This window comes from Scyliorhinus torazame, chromosome 5 (genome assembly GCF_047496885.1).
Source record: "Scyliorhinus torazame isolate Kashiwa2021f chromosome 5, sScyTor2.1, whole genome shotgun sequence".
NCBI classification, from domain to species: Eukaryota; Metazoa; Chordata; class Chondrichthyes; order Carcharhiniformes; family Scyliorhinidae; genus Scyliorhinus; species Scyliorhinus torazame.
The window spans coordinates 154,946,184-154,964,007 of NC_092711.1; the positions used below are offsets into that span (position 1 = coordinate 154,946,184).

Sequence of the window (17,824 nt, forward strand, 5' to 3'; positions counted from 1 at the left end):
CAGGGTGTACTCCAGAATTGACTTTTTGGTCCTGTTGGTGGGGCGAGTCGATGTGGAGTAGTCAGCGATTGTTGCATTGCAGCGATTGTTGCATTGGATCATGCGCTGCATTGGGTTGGCTTGCGGGTGAATAAGGGAGGGGACCAGTGCCCACAATGGAGGCTAGATGTGGGGCTTTTGACAGATGAGGAGGTTTGTGAGTGGGTGAGGGAGGCCATTAGGGGGTTTGTGCAGCGAAACGACACAGGGGAGGTCTCGCGGCCACTTTGCGGGAAGCATTGCAGGCAGTAGTGAAGGGGGAGTTTATCTAGATACGGGCGCACAGGGGGAAGGCAGTGCGGCTGGAGATGGAAAGGCTAGTGGAGGTGATCCTGCAGGTGGACAGGAGGTATTCGGAGGCCCCGGAGGTGGGGCTGTTGAAGGAGCGGCAGAAGCTGCAGATGGAGATCGGATTGTTAGCCACAGGGAAGGCGGGTGGGGCAGCTGAGAAGGGCGAGAGGGACGGTTCATGAATATGGGGAGAAAGCGAGCAGGATGCTGGCGCACCAGCTGAGGAAGCAGAAGGCAGCGAGAGAGATCGGGAAAGTGAAGGACGGGAGGAAATGGGTAGTGGGGGAGGGGGTCGTGTGGGAGCGGGTGGAGGCAGCCTTGTGTAAGGTCTCGCGTTTAGGGGCACTGTTAAAGGCACCTTTGCCGTTCTCACCGACCAGGTACTCCACAAGCCCTGAGGGTGTGGGGACAATGGCGGCAGCACATGGGGCTGGAGGGGGTGTCAGTGGGCACCGATATGTGGTAACCACTGGTTTGCTCCAGGGGGGCTGGATGGGGGTTTCGGGGGTGGCAGCGGGCGGGGATGGAGCGATTTTGAGGATTTGTTTATAGATGGTGGCTTTCCGTGTTTGGGAGAGTTGGAGGAGGAGTTTGAACTGCCTGCTGGGAATTGGTTTGGCTACTTGACGGTGAGGGACTTTGTGCGGAGGCAGGTTTCAACCTTTCCGTACCCACCGCCCCAGGGGCTACAGGGTAATGGAGTGTCAAAAGCGGGAGTGGTGGAGGGGAAGGTATCGGAATAAAGAACAGATAAACGCTAGATGTGATATATGTAAGAAATATAGAAGAATGCCATCCCAACCCATAGAGAGTATGCCCTCAGTGAAAGATTTTAATGAAGTTGTAGCCGTGGACCTTATGGTGAGGGATAAAGAAAAGAACATTTTCATTCACACTTTGTCAACTTGGCAACTAAGTAGGGTCAGTCGATAATTCTACACAGTAAAGAAAAGAAAATAATTGTGGACAAACAAAACCGGACGGCAGCTTTGGTGTTTTAGAGGCTAAGCACTGAAATGAACGATCCTAAAATTGAAGAAACTATTGCAGCAAACAAAACTTTGGCAAAATTAAAATTGGAGAATTGTGTTTTGAAATTCCCATCTTTAAGTAAGATTAGACAATGGAAACTGATTGTTTACAGGGACACATCTTATGCTAATCTCTGTGATGGCTTTTCGAGTGCAGGAGGATTTATAGTTTTCCTCCAGGGGGAGAAAGGTGAATGTTGCCCTTTGACACGGGAAACTAAAATGATAAGAAGAGTGGTAAAAAGTACATTGGCAGCAGAGACACTTGTCTTTGTGGAGGCAGTAGATATGGCATTTTTTATATCCAAGATCCTGGCAAACATTTTCAATGGAACAGGACATTATGGGAACAATACATATAGAATGTCACATAGACAATACATATAGAGTGTCACATAGACAATAGATATAGAGTGTCACATAGACAATATGTCCCTTTGGGAGAATGTCCTCTCTGCAAAAAGCTTCAATGAAAAGAGACTGCAGATTAACATAGCGATCCTAAAACAGATGCTCGAGAACAGGGAGATTGACAAGATCAAGTGATGTTGATAGCAGTTCCATTTATCTGACTGTCTGACATGAAAAGGGGCAAGTTTGAAGAAGTTATTAGAAATTGTTAAAGAGGGGAGTCTTTTCCCTTAAGGAAGAGAATGTGAGGGTGGATATTAAAAAAAAATGTTTTAAGAACAAGGAATAGGGTGCATTTATTGTCAAAACGAAAATAGATACATTTGTATAATTTGTTGTGGTAATTTACATCAAACTTAGAAATTATTATTTGCAAATCTGTTAGGAAAGAGTTAATGTTCCCCAGTGCTTAAATTTAGTTGCTTAATCGACCACATTGTTTGAGAGATTGCAAATATGTGTAAAGGGGATACAGGTGGAGGAGAAGTGATTGTAGAACACAATAAAATTGGAGTTGAAGAAGACTTGCTTTCTAGTTCTTATCACAGAGGTTCCATCTGAGTTTAACACCGATGTCTCACCAGGTGGGATGACCGAGCAAATCCCTTACCACACTTAAAACAGGTGAACAATCTCTGCCCGGTGTGAATTCGCTGGTGTATCCGCAGGTTGGATGAATCCCTGAATCCCTTCCCACATTCAGAGCAGGAGAACGGCCTCTCCCCAGTATGAACTCGCTGGTGTCTCAAGAGGCTGGATAAATGACTGAATCTCTTGTCACACACTGAGCAGGAGAACGGCCTCTCCCCACTGTGAATTCGCTGGTGTCTCACCAACGTGGAAGAATCTCTAAATCCCGTCCCACATTCAGAACAGGTGAATGGCCTCTCCCCAGTGTGAATTCGTTGATGCATTTGCAGTTTGGTCAGCTGAATAAATCCCTTCCCACACTCAGTGCAGGTGAATGGCCTCTCTCCGGTGTGAACTCGCTGGTGTTCCAGCAGGTTGGATGACCATGTAAAACTCTTTGTGCAATGAGAGCAGCTGAATTGTCTCTCCCCAGTGTGAACTCGCTGGTGCGTCAGCAGGTTGGATAACTGAGCGAATTCCTTCCCACACTCAGAGCAGATGAACGGACGCTCCCCAGTATGAACTCGCTGATGCTTCTGCAGGGTGGATGAATGTTTGAATCCCTTCCCACACTCAGTGCAGTTGAACGGCCTATCCTCAGTGTGAGTGCGCTGGTGTCTCAGCAGGTGGGATGACCGACTGAATCTCGCCTCACACTCAGAGCAGTTGAATGGTCTGTCACTCGTGTGAACTCGCCGGTGTGTCAGAAGGTGGGATGAATTTGTGAATCCCTTCCCACACACAGCACAGGTGAATGGCCTCTCCCCAGTGTGACTGCGTCGATGAATTTCCAGCTTTGATGGTGATATGAATCTCTTCCCACATTCCCCACATTTCCATGGTTTCCCCATGGTGCAGGTGTTCTTGTGGCTCTCCATGTTCAACAATTAACTGAAGTGTCCACACACAGAACTTGTGGACGGTCTTTCCCTGCTCCAAAGGGTAATGGTTTTTTCAAGCTGTGTAACTGCTTAAAGCTGGAATTCTCACACTCGGGTGTGTGTGTCTCGGTACTTTCCCAGTCACACTGATGTTCAAAAACTTCTGAATCAGACAAACATTCCTGATGAGTTGCGTGACTCTTTCAGATCTTGATGAAAAATTTTGGTCTCCATTTCCTGTCTGAAAATTCTCTCCTTCTGATATCCTGCAAAAGGAGTTTACAAAATTCATCACTGTGAGTAGAGGATAGAAATTTAGAACAGGCAATTCTAGTTTTTGTGGAACATTCAGTCCTCTCATTCCCCAAAAGTAAATCTCCATCCAACACACTCTCCCTCCATTCTCATTCTGTTACATCTAATATACACCCTCCCAACCCTCCTAAAGGAGTGATTCATAGCCTGGAGACAGACACACAAAAATCTTAATATAGGCTTTACGTTATATGTTGTGTTGCCCTATTATGTATTTTCTTTTCTTCCCATGTATTTAATGATCTGTTGAGCTGCTCGCAGAAAAATACTTTTCACTGTACCTCGGTACAATAAACAAATCCAATCCAATCCAATACAGATATATTTCTATGTACATCATGAGCTGCACAACAGATTTTGAGGTACAGGACTGTATATCCTAATTAGAGATATAGTGCGGGTGTGAGGAAGAACTTTATTTAGACATTGAGTGGGCAAAATCTAAAAATCACTTTGTACGCCAGTGGTGGCGGTGAATAAGAATAATTTCAAACTGAAATTGGACGTGCAATTAATCTTGCAGGAGAACGGAGAAGGATGAGGGGCGACTTGATAGAGGTTTATAAGATGATCAGGGGAATAGATAGAGTAGACAGTCAGAGACTTTTTCCCCGGGTGGAACAAACCATTACAAGGGGACATAAATTTAAGGTGAAAGGTGGAAGATATAGGAGGGATATCAGAGGTAGGTTCTTTACCCAGAGAGTAGTGGGGGCATGGAATGCACTGCCTGTGGAAGTAGTTGAGTCGGAAACATTAGGGACCTTCAAGCAGCTATTGGATAGGTACATGGATTACGGTTAAATGATATAGTGTAGATTTATTTGTTCTCAAGGGCAGCACGGTAGCATTGTGGATAGCACAATTGCTTCACAGCTCCAGGGTCCCAGGTTCGATTCCGGCTTGGGTCACTGACTGTGCGGAGTCTGCACGTCCTCCCCGTGTCTGCGTGGGTTTCCTCCGGGTGCTCCGGTTTCCTCCCACAATCCAAAGATGTGCAGGTTAGGTGAATTGGCCAATGATAAATTGCCCTTAATGTCCAAATTGACCTTGGTGTTGGGTGAAGGTGTTGAGTTTGGGTAGGGTGCTCTTTCCAAGAGCCGGTGCAGACTCAAAGGGCCGAATGGCCTCCTTCTGCACTGTAAATTCAATGATAATCTATGATTAATCTAGGACAAAGGTTCGGCACAACATCGTGGGCCGAAGGGCCTGTTCTGTGCTGTATTTTCTATGTTCTATGTAGAACGGGGCTATAGTGGGGAATGGAACTGACTGGATTGTTGTACCCAAATTCGGCACAGGCTCTGGTTACTGGATGGACCCTGCCTGTGCCACAATGAATCGACGCCTGGACATATATAATGTAGCTGCAGTAGAATATTACAAGACTAAAAATAATAATAAATATCCTTAATTACAGAACCATCAATAATCTATCTAATCTGTATCATATAACACTAGACATATCTCTGTCCGATATGAATTTACTGTCCCCCTTAAATGTCAGCCCTTTAATTGTGAACATTAGGAAAGAGACCATCCTTTTTAGCCGGACGAATAAATGTGTCAAGCTGAGGGAGCAAAGGTCTTTAAGAGAGAGAGAGAGACCTGGACCAACCTTTCCAGAGTCTGCACCATCCCTGGATTCACTTCCTTTCCCTTCAGTTGCTGCAAGTGACCAATTGAAGGTCAGAATGAGAAAAGAAATGGAAAGGGGGAGAAAAGAAATGGAAAGGGGGAGAAAAGAAAGTGTGTTCCTCACAAATGTTGGAGACAGGAGGCGATTTCAGTCTGTGTGAAGCTCAATCTCGTTCTGATTGGCTGGAGGTCAAAAGTCCTTCCGGTGCTCTGACTCTTGCCATTGGTCAATACCTCAGTAGGAATGTCAAGGGCGAGCTCGCCTCCGCAACTTCCCCTTTCCTTGGACATGCGCAGTCCTCGGCCGATGGGAATGGGAAATCATCGAGCGGCTTCTCGCTCTGGCCGGAGCCGTCACCCGGTTGCCTGGAAACCTTGTTTTGCGAGGTGTCAGGGGAGCGGAACATTGGCTGGCGGGCGGCGGGGGCGCGGGTGGGGGGGGGGGGGGGGGCTCAGCCACGCTGGGCCTGCGCATTGGAACCCAGAGACGTCATCAAGGAGTAGCATGATTCCAATTGGCTGATTCAGGCAGGGCTAGATTGTGACGTCACAATGCGGAGGTTGGGCAATGAGTTTCAGATTAAAGCTCCCTCTTCTGGGCAACATCTGGGAGCAAATCAATGTCTCCCCCTTTCCATTTCTTTTCTCACTCTGGTCAGACATTGGTGACTTTAATAGGGCAGGTCTCTGGAAAGGTTGGTTCTCTCTTAATGACATTGTGATACTTGAGTGAGAGTGTTCCTGTGCACTGACTGTGCAAAGAATTTAACCAGTTACACAGCCTGAAAAACGTCACACCATTCACAGCAGGGAGAGACAGCACACGTGTTCTGTGTTTGTCTGGCCTTGAGCTCATCTTGGAATTTGAGTGACACAAGAACGTTTGCACCATGGAGAAACCTTGGAAATGTGGAGACTGTGGGAATGGATTCATATCCCCATCTCATCTTGAAATTCATCGACGCAGTCACACTGGGGAGAGGCCAGTTCACTTGCTTTGTGTGTGGGAAGGGATTCATTCATTCATCCCACCTAGTGAGACACCAGCGAGTTCACACTGGAGAGAGGCCATTCTCCTGCACTGAGTGTGGGAAGGAATTTATAGCTTTATCTGGCCTGCTGACACATCAACGGGTTCACACTGGAGATAAACCATACCCCTGCTCTCTGTGTGGAAAGGGCTTCAGTCAGTTATCTCACTTACAGATACACCACAGAGTTCATACTGGAGAGAGGCCATACACCTGCTCTCTATGTGAGAAGGGATTCAGTCAGTTATCTCACTTGCAGACACACCAGCTAGTTCACACTGAGGAGAAGCTGTTCATCTGCTCGGAATGTGGGAAGGAAGTCAATGATCCATCTAACCTGCGGACCCACCAGCGAGTTGACACTCGGGAGAGGCCGTTCACCTGCTCTGAGTGTGGGAAGCGATTCACTCAGTCATCTCACCTGCTGAGGCACCAACGAATTCACAAGTGATGATGGGGGTTGGATTCTGCTGTTAATCACAACCAGGACTGAACAATGTTCATTTTGAAAGTTGATGAAGTCGGAGGGTTTCTTTTTGTTGGACTGGTCCTTCCCTCAATTTTCTTCCAGTGGGCTGATGTTCTTTGAGCCTGGGAGAGCACATTTCCACTGAAATGATCCCTAAAATCGGATGAAGGACATTTATTTTATCCTGGAGAGTAAATAATGATTTCCTACCACTACAGGTAGATCTGCCCAGAGGGCAGATTATCGACTTCTCTGGGAAAAATTAAGCTGTCAGCAGTGGGAGGGGCAGGGGCGGGGGCGGGGGCGGGGGGGGGGGGGGGGGGGGAAGGTGGGGGGAGGTTAGGGGGAACTGGGATTTGGGTGTCGTTGATGTAAACCATGTCGACTAGGGCTTTGTTGGTTGGGTGTGTGTTGTTCATTTTGTTATTTTATTATCTTGTTAAAATTGTTACAATTCTAATATAAATGCCTCAATACAAACATATATATATTTTTTTAAACTACAGGTAGATCTAAAATTTGTCACTTTTCCATTTGTTGTCCGGTGAATTATCAGATACTTTGACCAGTTTATTATTAAATATTTTACCCAGTTGTCCTTACTTATGAGACGAACAAAGGACAAAACAGATTCATGGGTTCACCCAATTTTATTCACAATTCTCTGATTGTTTTGCTGTTCTTCTGTTTTATTTGGGCATTACAATCTTCAACAGCACTCACACTGAATATGACTCAGACTCACAGCTGAGTTCCAGGTATTACCCGCACTTCGTGAAGTAAGCTGGCCAGGCCAAGATCACTCGATGTGGATACCTTCTTCTCTGAGCTCAGAGCCCAGGGCCCCTTCTTCTTGTGATAGTTGTGCCTGGGAGATTCCCAGGTTGTCACTCGCGACAGGTTTCAATGTTCCTTCTTCTATACCAGTTCTGCTAGCACTGAGTTGTAAGTACACACCCACATCTGGCCTGAGTTCTATTGTCCCATCCAGACTTAAACTCAGAAATAGGAATAAACAGGATACTCCTGTTCACCCAGGGTGATTCAAACAAGATCCATTGTCCTCTGAAACACTCTTGGCTGACCAGCTATTAGTCCATTATGGAGTCTGATATCGTTTGCATGCTGTAAAGTTGATTACTTCTGCCTCGTAGTTAATTAGGTATTCATAATATGGTTTTTTTGCCCTTTTGTGTAAAACTGTTAACTACTGTAAGTGGGAATCACAAAGTTCCATATAGTGTAATGAATTTCTGTACTGACCTGGGTGCTCTGGCAGATGTCCAGTATCGAATTTAGCCAGGGCCTTATTTGGCAGTTCCTATTTTTCGGCCTATGTGTGTTTTCTTCCTTGTCAGCCTGTTCCCAGTATCACATTTCCCCCTTTGATCCCATAAATATAAACGTATGGGGCCACTAGTTTGGGCAACTGTATTTCCCAGTGTGAGTCCAAGATACATCATTTCTTTACATTATTCAAAACGTATTCAATTACATACTTAGTTACAGTTATTAAAAGCTTGTTTAATTATGTATTTTTATATTTAGAAACAAATCCCTACGTCTCATTACCTATTCCACATTGAATCTCTCTTCCATTTGCCTTTTCCATCTCTTAAACATAATTATCATTGAAGCTTGATGTATAGTTACAAGAACAACAGCAATAACAAAATGCAATGTGACCTGTATCCAAGGGTGTATGTCCATATTAGAGCCCCAATCCCAAATATTGTCCGACCAAGTTGTCTCCTTTGTCTGCTTGATGTTATTATTAATCTCCTCAGTTTCCTGTTCTACCTGAACATGTGTCTTGTAGACCCTTTTTTATATAATAAACATTTATTGGTATTACAACAACAACAAAATAAACAATGTACATGAATCTATAAACATAGTGCAAAAGATGTCTCCCTCCTTTACAGGTCCCACCTTTATTAACCCCCTACTCTAAACTAACCTAACCCCACCTCCTGCTGATGATTAATTTTCCGCAAAGAAATCGACGAATGGTTGCCACCTCCGGGCGAACCCTAACATTGACCCTCTCAAGGCGAACTTGATTTTCTCCAAACAGAGAAAGCTAGCCATGTCTGCTAGCCAGGTCTCCGACTTTGGGGGCTTGGAGTCCCTCCATGCTAATAGTATCTGTCTCCGGGCTACTAGGGCAGCAAAGGCCCGAACGTCTGCCTCTTTCTCCTGATTCCCGGATCTTCTGACACCCTGGAAATCGCCACCTCTGAACTCGGTGCCACCCTTGTTTTTAACACCGTGGACATGACATCTGCAAACCCCAGCCAAAATCCCCGAAGCTTCGGACATGCCTAAAACATGTGGACATGGTTCGCTGGTCCTCCCGCACACTTTGCACACTTGTATTCCACCCCAGAGAATCTGCTCATCCAGGCCCCTGTCATGTGAGCCTGATGAACGACCTTGAATTGTAATCAGGCTGAGCCTGGCACATTGACTCTGCTCAAAGCGTCTGCCCACAGACCATCCTCTCTCTCTCCTCCCAGTTCCTCCTCCCACTTGCGCTTCAGCTCCTCGGTCTGCGTCTCCTCTGACCCCATAAGTTCCTTATAAATGTCGGAGACACTCCCCTCTCCCACCCACCCTCTGGAAACTACCCTGTCCTGAATCTCCCTTGGTCGTAGGAGCGGGAAGGTTGACACCTGTCTACGTAGGAAGTCCTGCACCTACAGGTACCTGAATTTGTTTCCCCTCGCCAACCCAAACTTCTCCTCCAGCGCCCTCATATTCGGAACGCTCCCCTCTATAAACATATCCCCCATCCTCTCAATCCCTGCTCTCTGGCATGCCCGGAACCTCATATCCATACTTCCCAGGGCAAACCGGTGACTATTACAGATTGAGAACCAGACCAATACTCCATCTGCTCCCATGTCTCCTCCATTGCCCCCAGACTCTCAGGGCCGCCACCACCACGGGGCTGGTGAAGTACTGTGCCGGCGGGAACAGCAGAGGCGCAGTTACCAATACACCTAAACTGGTGCCCTTGCATGAAGCCGCCTCCATACGCTGCTATGCCGACCTCCTCCCCCCTCCCCCACTTCCTGATCATGGCTATATTCGCCACCCAGTAATAGTTACTGAAATTTGGCAGCGCCAGCCCGCCATCTCCCCAACTCCGCTCAAGCATTACCTTCCTTACTTATGGGGTATTGCCCGCCCAAATAAAGCCAGTGATCACTTTGTTAACCCGTTTAGAAAAGGACCTCGGAACAAAAATGGGGAGACACTGAAATACAAACAGAAATCTCGGGAGGACCATCACCTTCACCATCTGCACCCTCCCAGCCAGTGACAACGGAAGCGCGTCCCATCTCCGAGAATCGTCCTTCATTTGGTCTACTAGTCGGGCCAGATTTAATTTATGCAGCCATTCCCATTCCCGCGCCACATGGATGCCTAGATACCTAAAGCATTTCCCCACTAATCTAAACGGTAGCTCCCCCAATCACCGTTCCTGTCCCCTCGCCCGGACCGCAAACATCTCACTTTTCACCATATTTAGCTTATACCCCGAAAACCAGCCAAATTCCCCGAGAATTCTCATGATTTCTTCCATCCCCTCTATTGGGTCCGATACATACAGAAGCAGGTCATCTGCATAAAGCGAGACCCTGTGCTCCACCCCCCCCCCCCTCCCCCCCCTCCACCCCGGCCCCTTCCAGCCCCTTGAAGCTCTCAGAGCAATTGCCAGTGGCTCTAATAGCTAGCGCGAACAACAGTGGGGAGAAGGGGCATCCCTGTCTCGTCCCCCGGTGCAGTCTAAAGTAGTCCAATGTTGTTCTATTCGTCCGTACGCCTGCCACAGGAGCCTCATACAGCAACCTGACCCAGTCAATAAAGCCCCGCCTAAATTCAAACCGTCCCAGTACCTCCCACAGATATTCCCATTCTACCCGATTCAAAAGCCTTCTCTGCATCCATTGCGACCACTACCTCCACCTCCCTACCTTCCGGATAATAGAAAGATTCTGAACAGTCCCATTGTTCTGCTCCAAGGAGCAATTTACATAAATGGTTAAATCCAATAAAATTAACCCAATATAAACAATAACCAATTGTCTGATTACAACAGGTCTTATTCAGATCAGGGAATGTTAATTCAAGAGGTAAACGTGGGATTTGTGAGTGATCTTGGGCGTTGCAAGTTGGACTCTAGTCATGGAGATACTCAGTGCTCCTGTGGCAGGATTTTGGGAAATCGCTGTTTCACACTCCTACCTGGGGTGGTCGGTCAATTGAAGGGGTGAACAACACCAGATCCATTCGAGGATTGCCCTCTGTAATTGTTTCTCTGGCACCCAAATGTATATGTACCTCCCCAGTTGCCCCCTCCCCCACAAACAGATGCCTACTTATGTGTTAAAAATAATATTGCCAATTGTACAGAGTTGCTGTTGTTGAGCTAGTGCATAATACCCTACCAGCTATTTTATTTTATTATTTTTTGTTTGTGTGTGCTCTTCTATATATATATATATATATATATATATATGTATATTTTATTCTGTGTACATAACAGTAAATATACTTTGTTCAAAAACCCACTGAAAAACATGTTTAAAAAAAGATTGAAGGGGTGAAAGTCGTTCATGTTTTTTAAATAAACATTGATATTGTTAGCTGTCTTCTCAGATGGTGAAGTCATTTGAACTAAAGCATTGATAGTATTTGCTATTTCACAGTTCTGTCTTGCCAGATGTTTAAGGCTTTTCCTAACTAAACCTTTAGGAGGGTCAATTTAGAATAGAGCAATTAGGCACCTGTAACTAAATTATACTAAGCCCAAATATTAATTATCTGCTCGTTCAAACGGAAAGACAACAAAGAACAAAGAGAAGTACAGCACAGGAACAGGCCCTTCGGCCCTCCAAGCCTGTGCCGACCATGCTGCCCGTCTAAACTAAAATCTTTTGCACTTCCGGGGTCCGTGTCCCTCTATTCCCATCCTATTCATGTATTTGTCAAGATGCCCCTTAAACGTCTCTATTGTCCCTGCTTCCACCAGCTCCTCCGGTCGTGAGTTCCAGGCACCCACTACCCTCTGTGTAAAAAAGCTTGCCTCGTACATCTCCTCTAAACTTTGCCCCACGCACCTTAAACCTATGCCCCCTAGTGACTGACCCCTCTACCCTGGAAAAAGTATTTGACTATCCACCTTGTTTATGCCCCTCATAATTTTGTAGACTTCTATCAGGTCGCCCCTCAATCTCCGTCATTCCAGTGAGAACAAACCGAGTTTATTCAACCTCTCCTCATAGCTAATGCTCTCCATATCAGGCAACATCCTGATAAATCTCGTCTGCACCCTCTCTAAAGCCTCCACATCCTTCTGATAGTGTGGCGACCAGAATTGAACACTATACTCCAATTGTGGACGAACTAAGATTCTATACAGGTGCAACATGACTTGCCAATATTTATACTCAATGCCCGGCCAATGAAGTCAAGCATTCCGTATGCCTTCTTGACTATCTTCTCCACCTGTGTTACCCCTTTCAGTGATCTGTGGACCTGTACACCTAGATCTCTCTGACTGTCAATACTCTTGAGGGTTCTACCATTCACTGTATATTCTCTACTTGCATTAGACCTTCGAAAATGCAAAACCTCACATTTGTCCGGTTTAAACTCCATCTGCCATCTCTCCGCCCAAGTCTCCAAATGATCTAAATCCTGCTGTATCCTCCGACTGTCCTCACTGCTATCCGCAATTCCACCAACCTTTGCGTCATCCGCAAACTTACTAATCAGACCAGTTACATTTTCCTCCAATTCATTTATATATACTATGAACAGCAAAGGTTCCAGCACGGTTCCCTGCGGAACACCATGAGTCACAGCCCTCCAATCAGAAAAGCACCCTTCCATTGCTACTCTCTGCCTTCTATGACCTAGCCAGTTCTGTATCCATCTTGCCAGCTCACCCCTGATCCCGTGTGACTTCACCTTTTGTACCAGTCTGCCATGAGGGACCTTGTCAAATGCCTTACTGAAGTCCATATAGACAACATCCACTGCCCTACCTGCATCTCTAGAAAGTTTCACAGGGATGATACCAGAACTGAGAGGGATTAAGTTACAGGATATGTTGAACAGGCTGGTAATATTTTCTCTGGAAAAGAGAAGGTTGAAGACTGACCTGATAGAGACTTTAATGGGCGTAATAGGATTGACATCATCAAGTCATCACTGTAATTATAGGATAGAAATTCAGAATTGATAATTCTTGTTGTCACAGAAATCCTTCTTCCGAAACTATAAATCTCTATCCCCCACACACTCCCTCCTCCCAATTGATTTCAACACTAATTAATCCCACTGTCCCCATAGAACATACAACATACAGTGCAGAAGTACTTCCTGCTTTTTCCCCAATTCTCCTCCTGGAAGGTGCTGACTCTCGGGTTCAGTTTCACTCTCACCCGTTGCTCTCCCCAATATGTCACCCAGGTGTCTAAATCTTTACACCTGAAGTTAACAAACTGTTTTACTAAGGGGGGCGTCATAATCCAATCCAGTGACTACCCCCCCCCCCCCCCCCACCACACCCCCAAAAGTCCCAAGTCCAAGGAGTTTGGAGACTGGGCTCCGAATGAGTAATGGCGGCCGAAGCCCCCATAATGCCCCGCGCTGCGGAAACCACTCTATCCGCCGTGCAAACGTGCGGCTGTGCATGCCTAAGGGTGAGGGGAGCTTGCGCATGTGTGGGGGAAGAGTTGGAGGACCAGGACAGTCAGAGCGCGGACGTTGTGTGAATGAAGACTGAGCTTCACATCGACTGAAACGTCCTCCTGTCTCCAACATCTAGGAGTAAAACACTTTCTTTTCTCCCCCTTTCCATTTCTTTTCTCATTCTGACCTTCAATTGGTCGCTTACAGCAACTGAAGGGAAAGGAAGTGAATCCAGGGAGGGTGCAGACTCTGGAAAGGTCGGCCCAGGTCTCTCTCTCTCTTAAAGACATTGGCATCCTTTGCTCCCTCAGCTTGACATATTTATTTGTCTGGCTAAAAGGATGGTCTCTTTCCGAATGTTCACAATTAAAGGGCTGGTTTCCCCAGGAGATGGCTGACATTTAAGGGGACAGTAAATTAATATCAGACAGAGATATGTCTCATGTTGTTATATGGTACATATTAATGATAATAATCTTTATTGTCACAAGGAGGCTTACATTGAAGTTACTTTGAGAAGCCCCTAGTCGCCATATATGTATTATTTATGGTTCTGTTATAAAGTACATTTATTTCCAGTCTTGTAATCTAGTACTGTTGTTTTGTTATATATTTCCAGCCTCAGAGCATTGCAGCACAGAAGGAGTTAGTCAGCAACTCGAGTCGATGCCAACTCTCTGTCGAGCAATTCTGTCAGTCTCACATTTGTCCAATTCTGTAGCCCTGCAGTGCCCTTCTGATTTTATTGCAAAATTATTGATCAGCTATTTGCAGGCAAGGGGACAGCTGGCAAGTGGGAGTCTTTCAAAAAGGTGTTAACTAGGGTTCAGGGTGAGCACATTCCCCTCAGGCTGGTAGAGGAGGGAACCCTGGATGACTCGGGATATTGAGGCTGTGGTCAAAAAGGAGCCATATGGCATGCATACGCAGCTGGGATCAAGTGGATCCCTTGAAGAGTGCAGTGTTTGTCGGAGTAGAGTTAAGGTAGAGATCAGGAGAGTAAAAAGGGGACATGAGATTGTCTTGGCAGATGAGGCAAAGGAAAATCCAAAGAGCTTTTACAGATACATAGAGGGTAAAAGAGTGACTAGGGAGAGGGTAGAGCCTCTTAAGGATACACTAGGTCATCTATGTACAGATCCACAAGGGATGGGAAAGGTCCTAAATGATATTGGCCTTCTGGAAGTTTAAATACAACACATCTACTGGTCCCCCTCTATCCACTCTGGTTGAGACTTCCTCAAAACACTCTGATAAATTAGTCAGACACGGTTTCCCTTTCACAAAGCCATGCTGACTCTGCTTGATTAGATTATGATTTTTTCAATGTGCTGCTATTATTTCCTAATAATTGATTCCAACATTTTTTTCGACAATAAATGTTAGGCTAATCATCCTATAGTGTCTCGTTGTTTTCCTCCCTCCCATTCTGAATCGGGGGGTTGTCACATTGGCAGTTTTCCAATCCTCTGGTACTTCTCCAGAATCCAAGGATTTTTGGAAAATTACAATCAATGCATCCACTATCCCTGCAGCCATTTATTTTAGGATCCTAGGATGCAGCGATCCAGGGGACTTATCTTATCCCCATTAGTTTGTCCAATACAACTTCTCCAACGATGGTATTTAATTGCTCCCTCCATATTCTTTAGTATTAATGGGATATTTTAAGTATCTTCCACCATAAAGACTTTTGCAAAATATCTGTTTAACTCCTCTGCCATTTCCTTGTTCCCCATAACTGACACAGTGGCATGGAGGCACAGTGGTTAGTGCTGTTGCTTCACAGCTCCAGGGATCTGGATTCAATTCCCGGCTTGGGTCACTGTCTGTGCAGTCTCCACGTTCTCCCCAAAACAGTGTGGGTTTCCTCCCACAAGCCCCAAAAGACGTGCTTGTTAGGTGAATTGGACATTCTGAATTCTCCCTCTGTATAGCCGAACAGGTGCCGGAGTGTGGCGACTAGGGGATTTTCACAGTAATTTCATTGCAGTGTTAATGTAAGCCTACTTGTGACAATAATAAAGGTGATTATAATAAAGAATATTACTATCTCCCAAGATACAATCAGATCAGCCATGAACCTTTTGAATGGTGGAGCTGGCTCGAGGGGCCGAGTGGCCTACTCCTGCTCCTAATTTGTATGTTATCACATCCTTTATAATAGATTGTAGCATTTTCCCTCCTACTGATGTCAGGCTAATGGGTCTGTGGTTCCCTGTTTTCTCTCTCTCTCCTTAAATAGTAGGGTTACATTTACCACCTTCCATTCTGCAGGAATCATTCCAGAATTTATAGAATTTTGAAAGATGATCACCAATGTATCCACTATCTCTCCAGCCGCCTCTTTCAACACTCTGGGATGGAGAGCATCAGCTTTTGGGGATTTATTAATTTTCAACCACATTAATTTCTCCAGTACTGCTTTTTCACTAATACTAATCTCTGCTCACTAGTCCCTTGGTTCACTAATGTTTTTGGGACAATTTCTGCATCTTCCTCCATGAAGACAAACACACACTGTTTAGTTTCTCTGCCATTTCCTTATTCCCCATTATAAACTCTCCTGTCTATGCCTGGAATGGACCCACATTGGTCTTTGCCAATCTTTTCCTTTTCACATTCCTATAGGAGCTTTTGCAGTTCTCCCCAGTTTGCTCTCATATTCTATTTTCTCTTCCATCAGTTTCTTGGTCCTTTGCTGAATTCTAAAACAAGTTCTCAATCCTCAGGCTCACTACTATTTGGGCCACTTCATGAGTCTCCTCCATTGATCTAATGGAATCTTTAACTTTCCTTGTTCGCCACGATAGCTTCATTTTGCTGTTTAATTTTTGTTTCTTAAAGAAATCTATATTTTATGTAAATAAAATGCGAGCAGTTGCCTGTCTATTGTTTATCGACATACAAAGAACAAAGGACAGTACAGCAAAGGGACAGGCCCTTGGGCCCACCAAGTCTGCTCTGATCATGATGTCTATCCAAACTAAAACCTTCTGTGCTTCCATCTGTATCCGTCTATTTCCATCCGATTCATGTATTTGTCAAAATGCCTCTTAAACGTCACTATCGTACCTGCTTCCACCACCACCTCCGGCAGCGAGTTCCAGGCACTCACCATCCTCTGTGTAAAAAACTTCCCTCGCATCTCTCCTCTAAACTTTGCCCCTCACACCTTCAACCTGGTAATTGACTTTTACAACCGGGGAAAAAGCTTCGGACTATCCACTCTGTCCATGCCACTCTTTTATCAGGTCGTCCCTCAACTCCGTCGCTCTAGTGAAAACAATCAGAATTTATCCAACCTCTCCGCATAGCTAATACCCGCCAGGCCAGGCAACATCCTGGTAAACCTCCTCTGAACTCTCTCCAAAACTGATGCACGATCAATTACACAAAGACGACAGTTGGATGCAATCGAGGCTTTATTACACTGAGATGTGTGGCCTCCTACAGCAGCTGGCGAAATGGCTGCTATACTGGGAGCACACATATTTATACTCCGCCTACTGGGCGGGGCCAGCAGGCAGGGAACTACCCCCGTATCTGTAGTACAGGGCCTCACCATAAAGTATCTACATCGACATTCTCTATATACAATACATACATCAGTGGTGACTACCACATTCACCCCCTGTTAAAATTGAGTCCGGCGGGGGTGGTGGAGAACTATATGCAGAAAGATGTGATTTCAAATACAGAAAATATTACAAGTTCAGGCGGTCCGGAGCCTTGATCTGCCGTTGAGAGCAGTGCTGGCGGTGACTCCGGCGTTGGTTTGGTCTTCGGTGACTCCGGGCGGCGACTCCGGTGTTGATTTGGTCTTTGGTGACTCCGGGAGCGTGGCAAAATCCTCTTCATCCCCGGGTGTGAGCCGGGGGAGGACGGATTATCCTGGAGCGGGAACTGCGGTGGGGTGCGCCGGAGCGGGGAGGGGGGGGGTCTGGTGGAACCAGCTGGTGCCAGGTCCCTGAGGGAGACTGTGTCTTGGCGGCCGTCGGGGTACGCTACGTAGGCGTACTGCTGGTTGGCGTGAAGTAGCTGTACCCTCTCAACCAACGGGTCCGCCTTGTGGAGTCGAACGTGCCTACGGCGGATAATGGGTCCCGGAGCTGTCAGCCATGTCGGGAGGGACACAGAGGTGGACTTCCTAGGGAAGGCAAAGAGACATTCATGAGATGTTTCATGAGTCTCAGTGCACAGGAGCGACCGAATGGAGTAAGGGCGTCGGGGAGGACCTCCTGCCAGCTGGAAGGCCCTCCAAACCGTCCCATTCGCCCTTTCCACCTGCCCGTTTCCCCGGGGGTTGTAGCTGGTCGTCCTGCTCGAGGCGATACCCCTGTTGAGCAGGAACTGGCGCAGCTCATCGCTCATGAATGA

General features: G+C 46.2%; 1 protein-coding gene across 2 annotated transcripts; it reads right to left on the reverse strand.

The window, feature by feature from the left end:
- Window positions 1-2,042: 2,042 nt before the first annotated feature.
- Window positions 2,043-5,655, reverse strand: LOC140420182 (uncharacterized). 2 transcript variants are annotated; one of them, XM_072504210.1, is made up of 2 exons: window positions 5,361-5,655; window positions 2,043-3,549 (listed from the first exon to the last, which is right to left on the reverse strand). In XM_072504210.1, exon 2 carries the CDS (start codon window positions 3,278-3,280, stop codon window positions 2,336-2,338), a length of 945 nt encoding a protein of 314 aa, XP_072360311.1. In that variant the 5' UTR covers window positions 3,281-3,549; window positions 5,361-5,655; the 3' UTR covers window positions 2,043-2,335. The 2 variants fall into 2 exon arrangements, with proteins under 2 accessions (XP_072360311.1, XP_072360310.1); XM_072504209.1 differs by lacking the exon at window positions 5,361-5,655 and adding an exon at window positions 5,217-5,354.
- Between the last annotated feature and the right edge of the window lie 12,169 nt (window positions 5,656-17,824).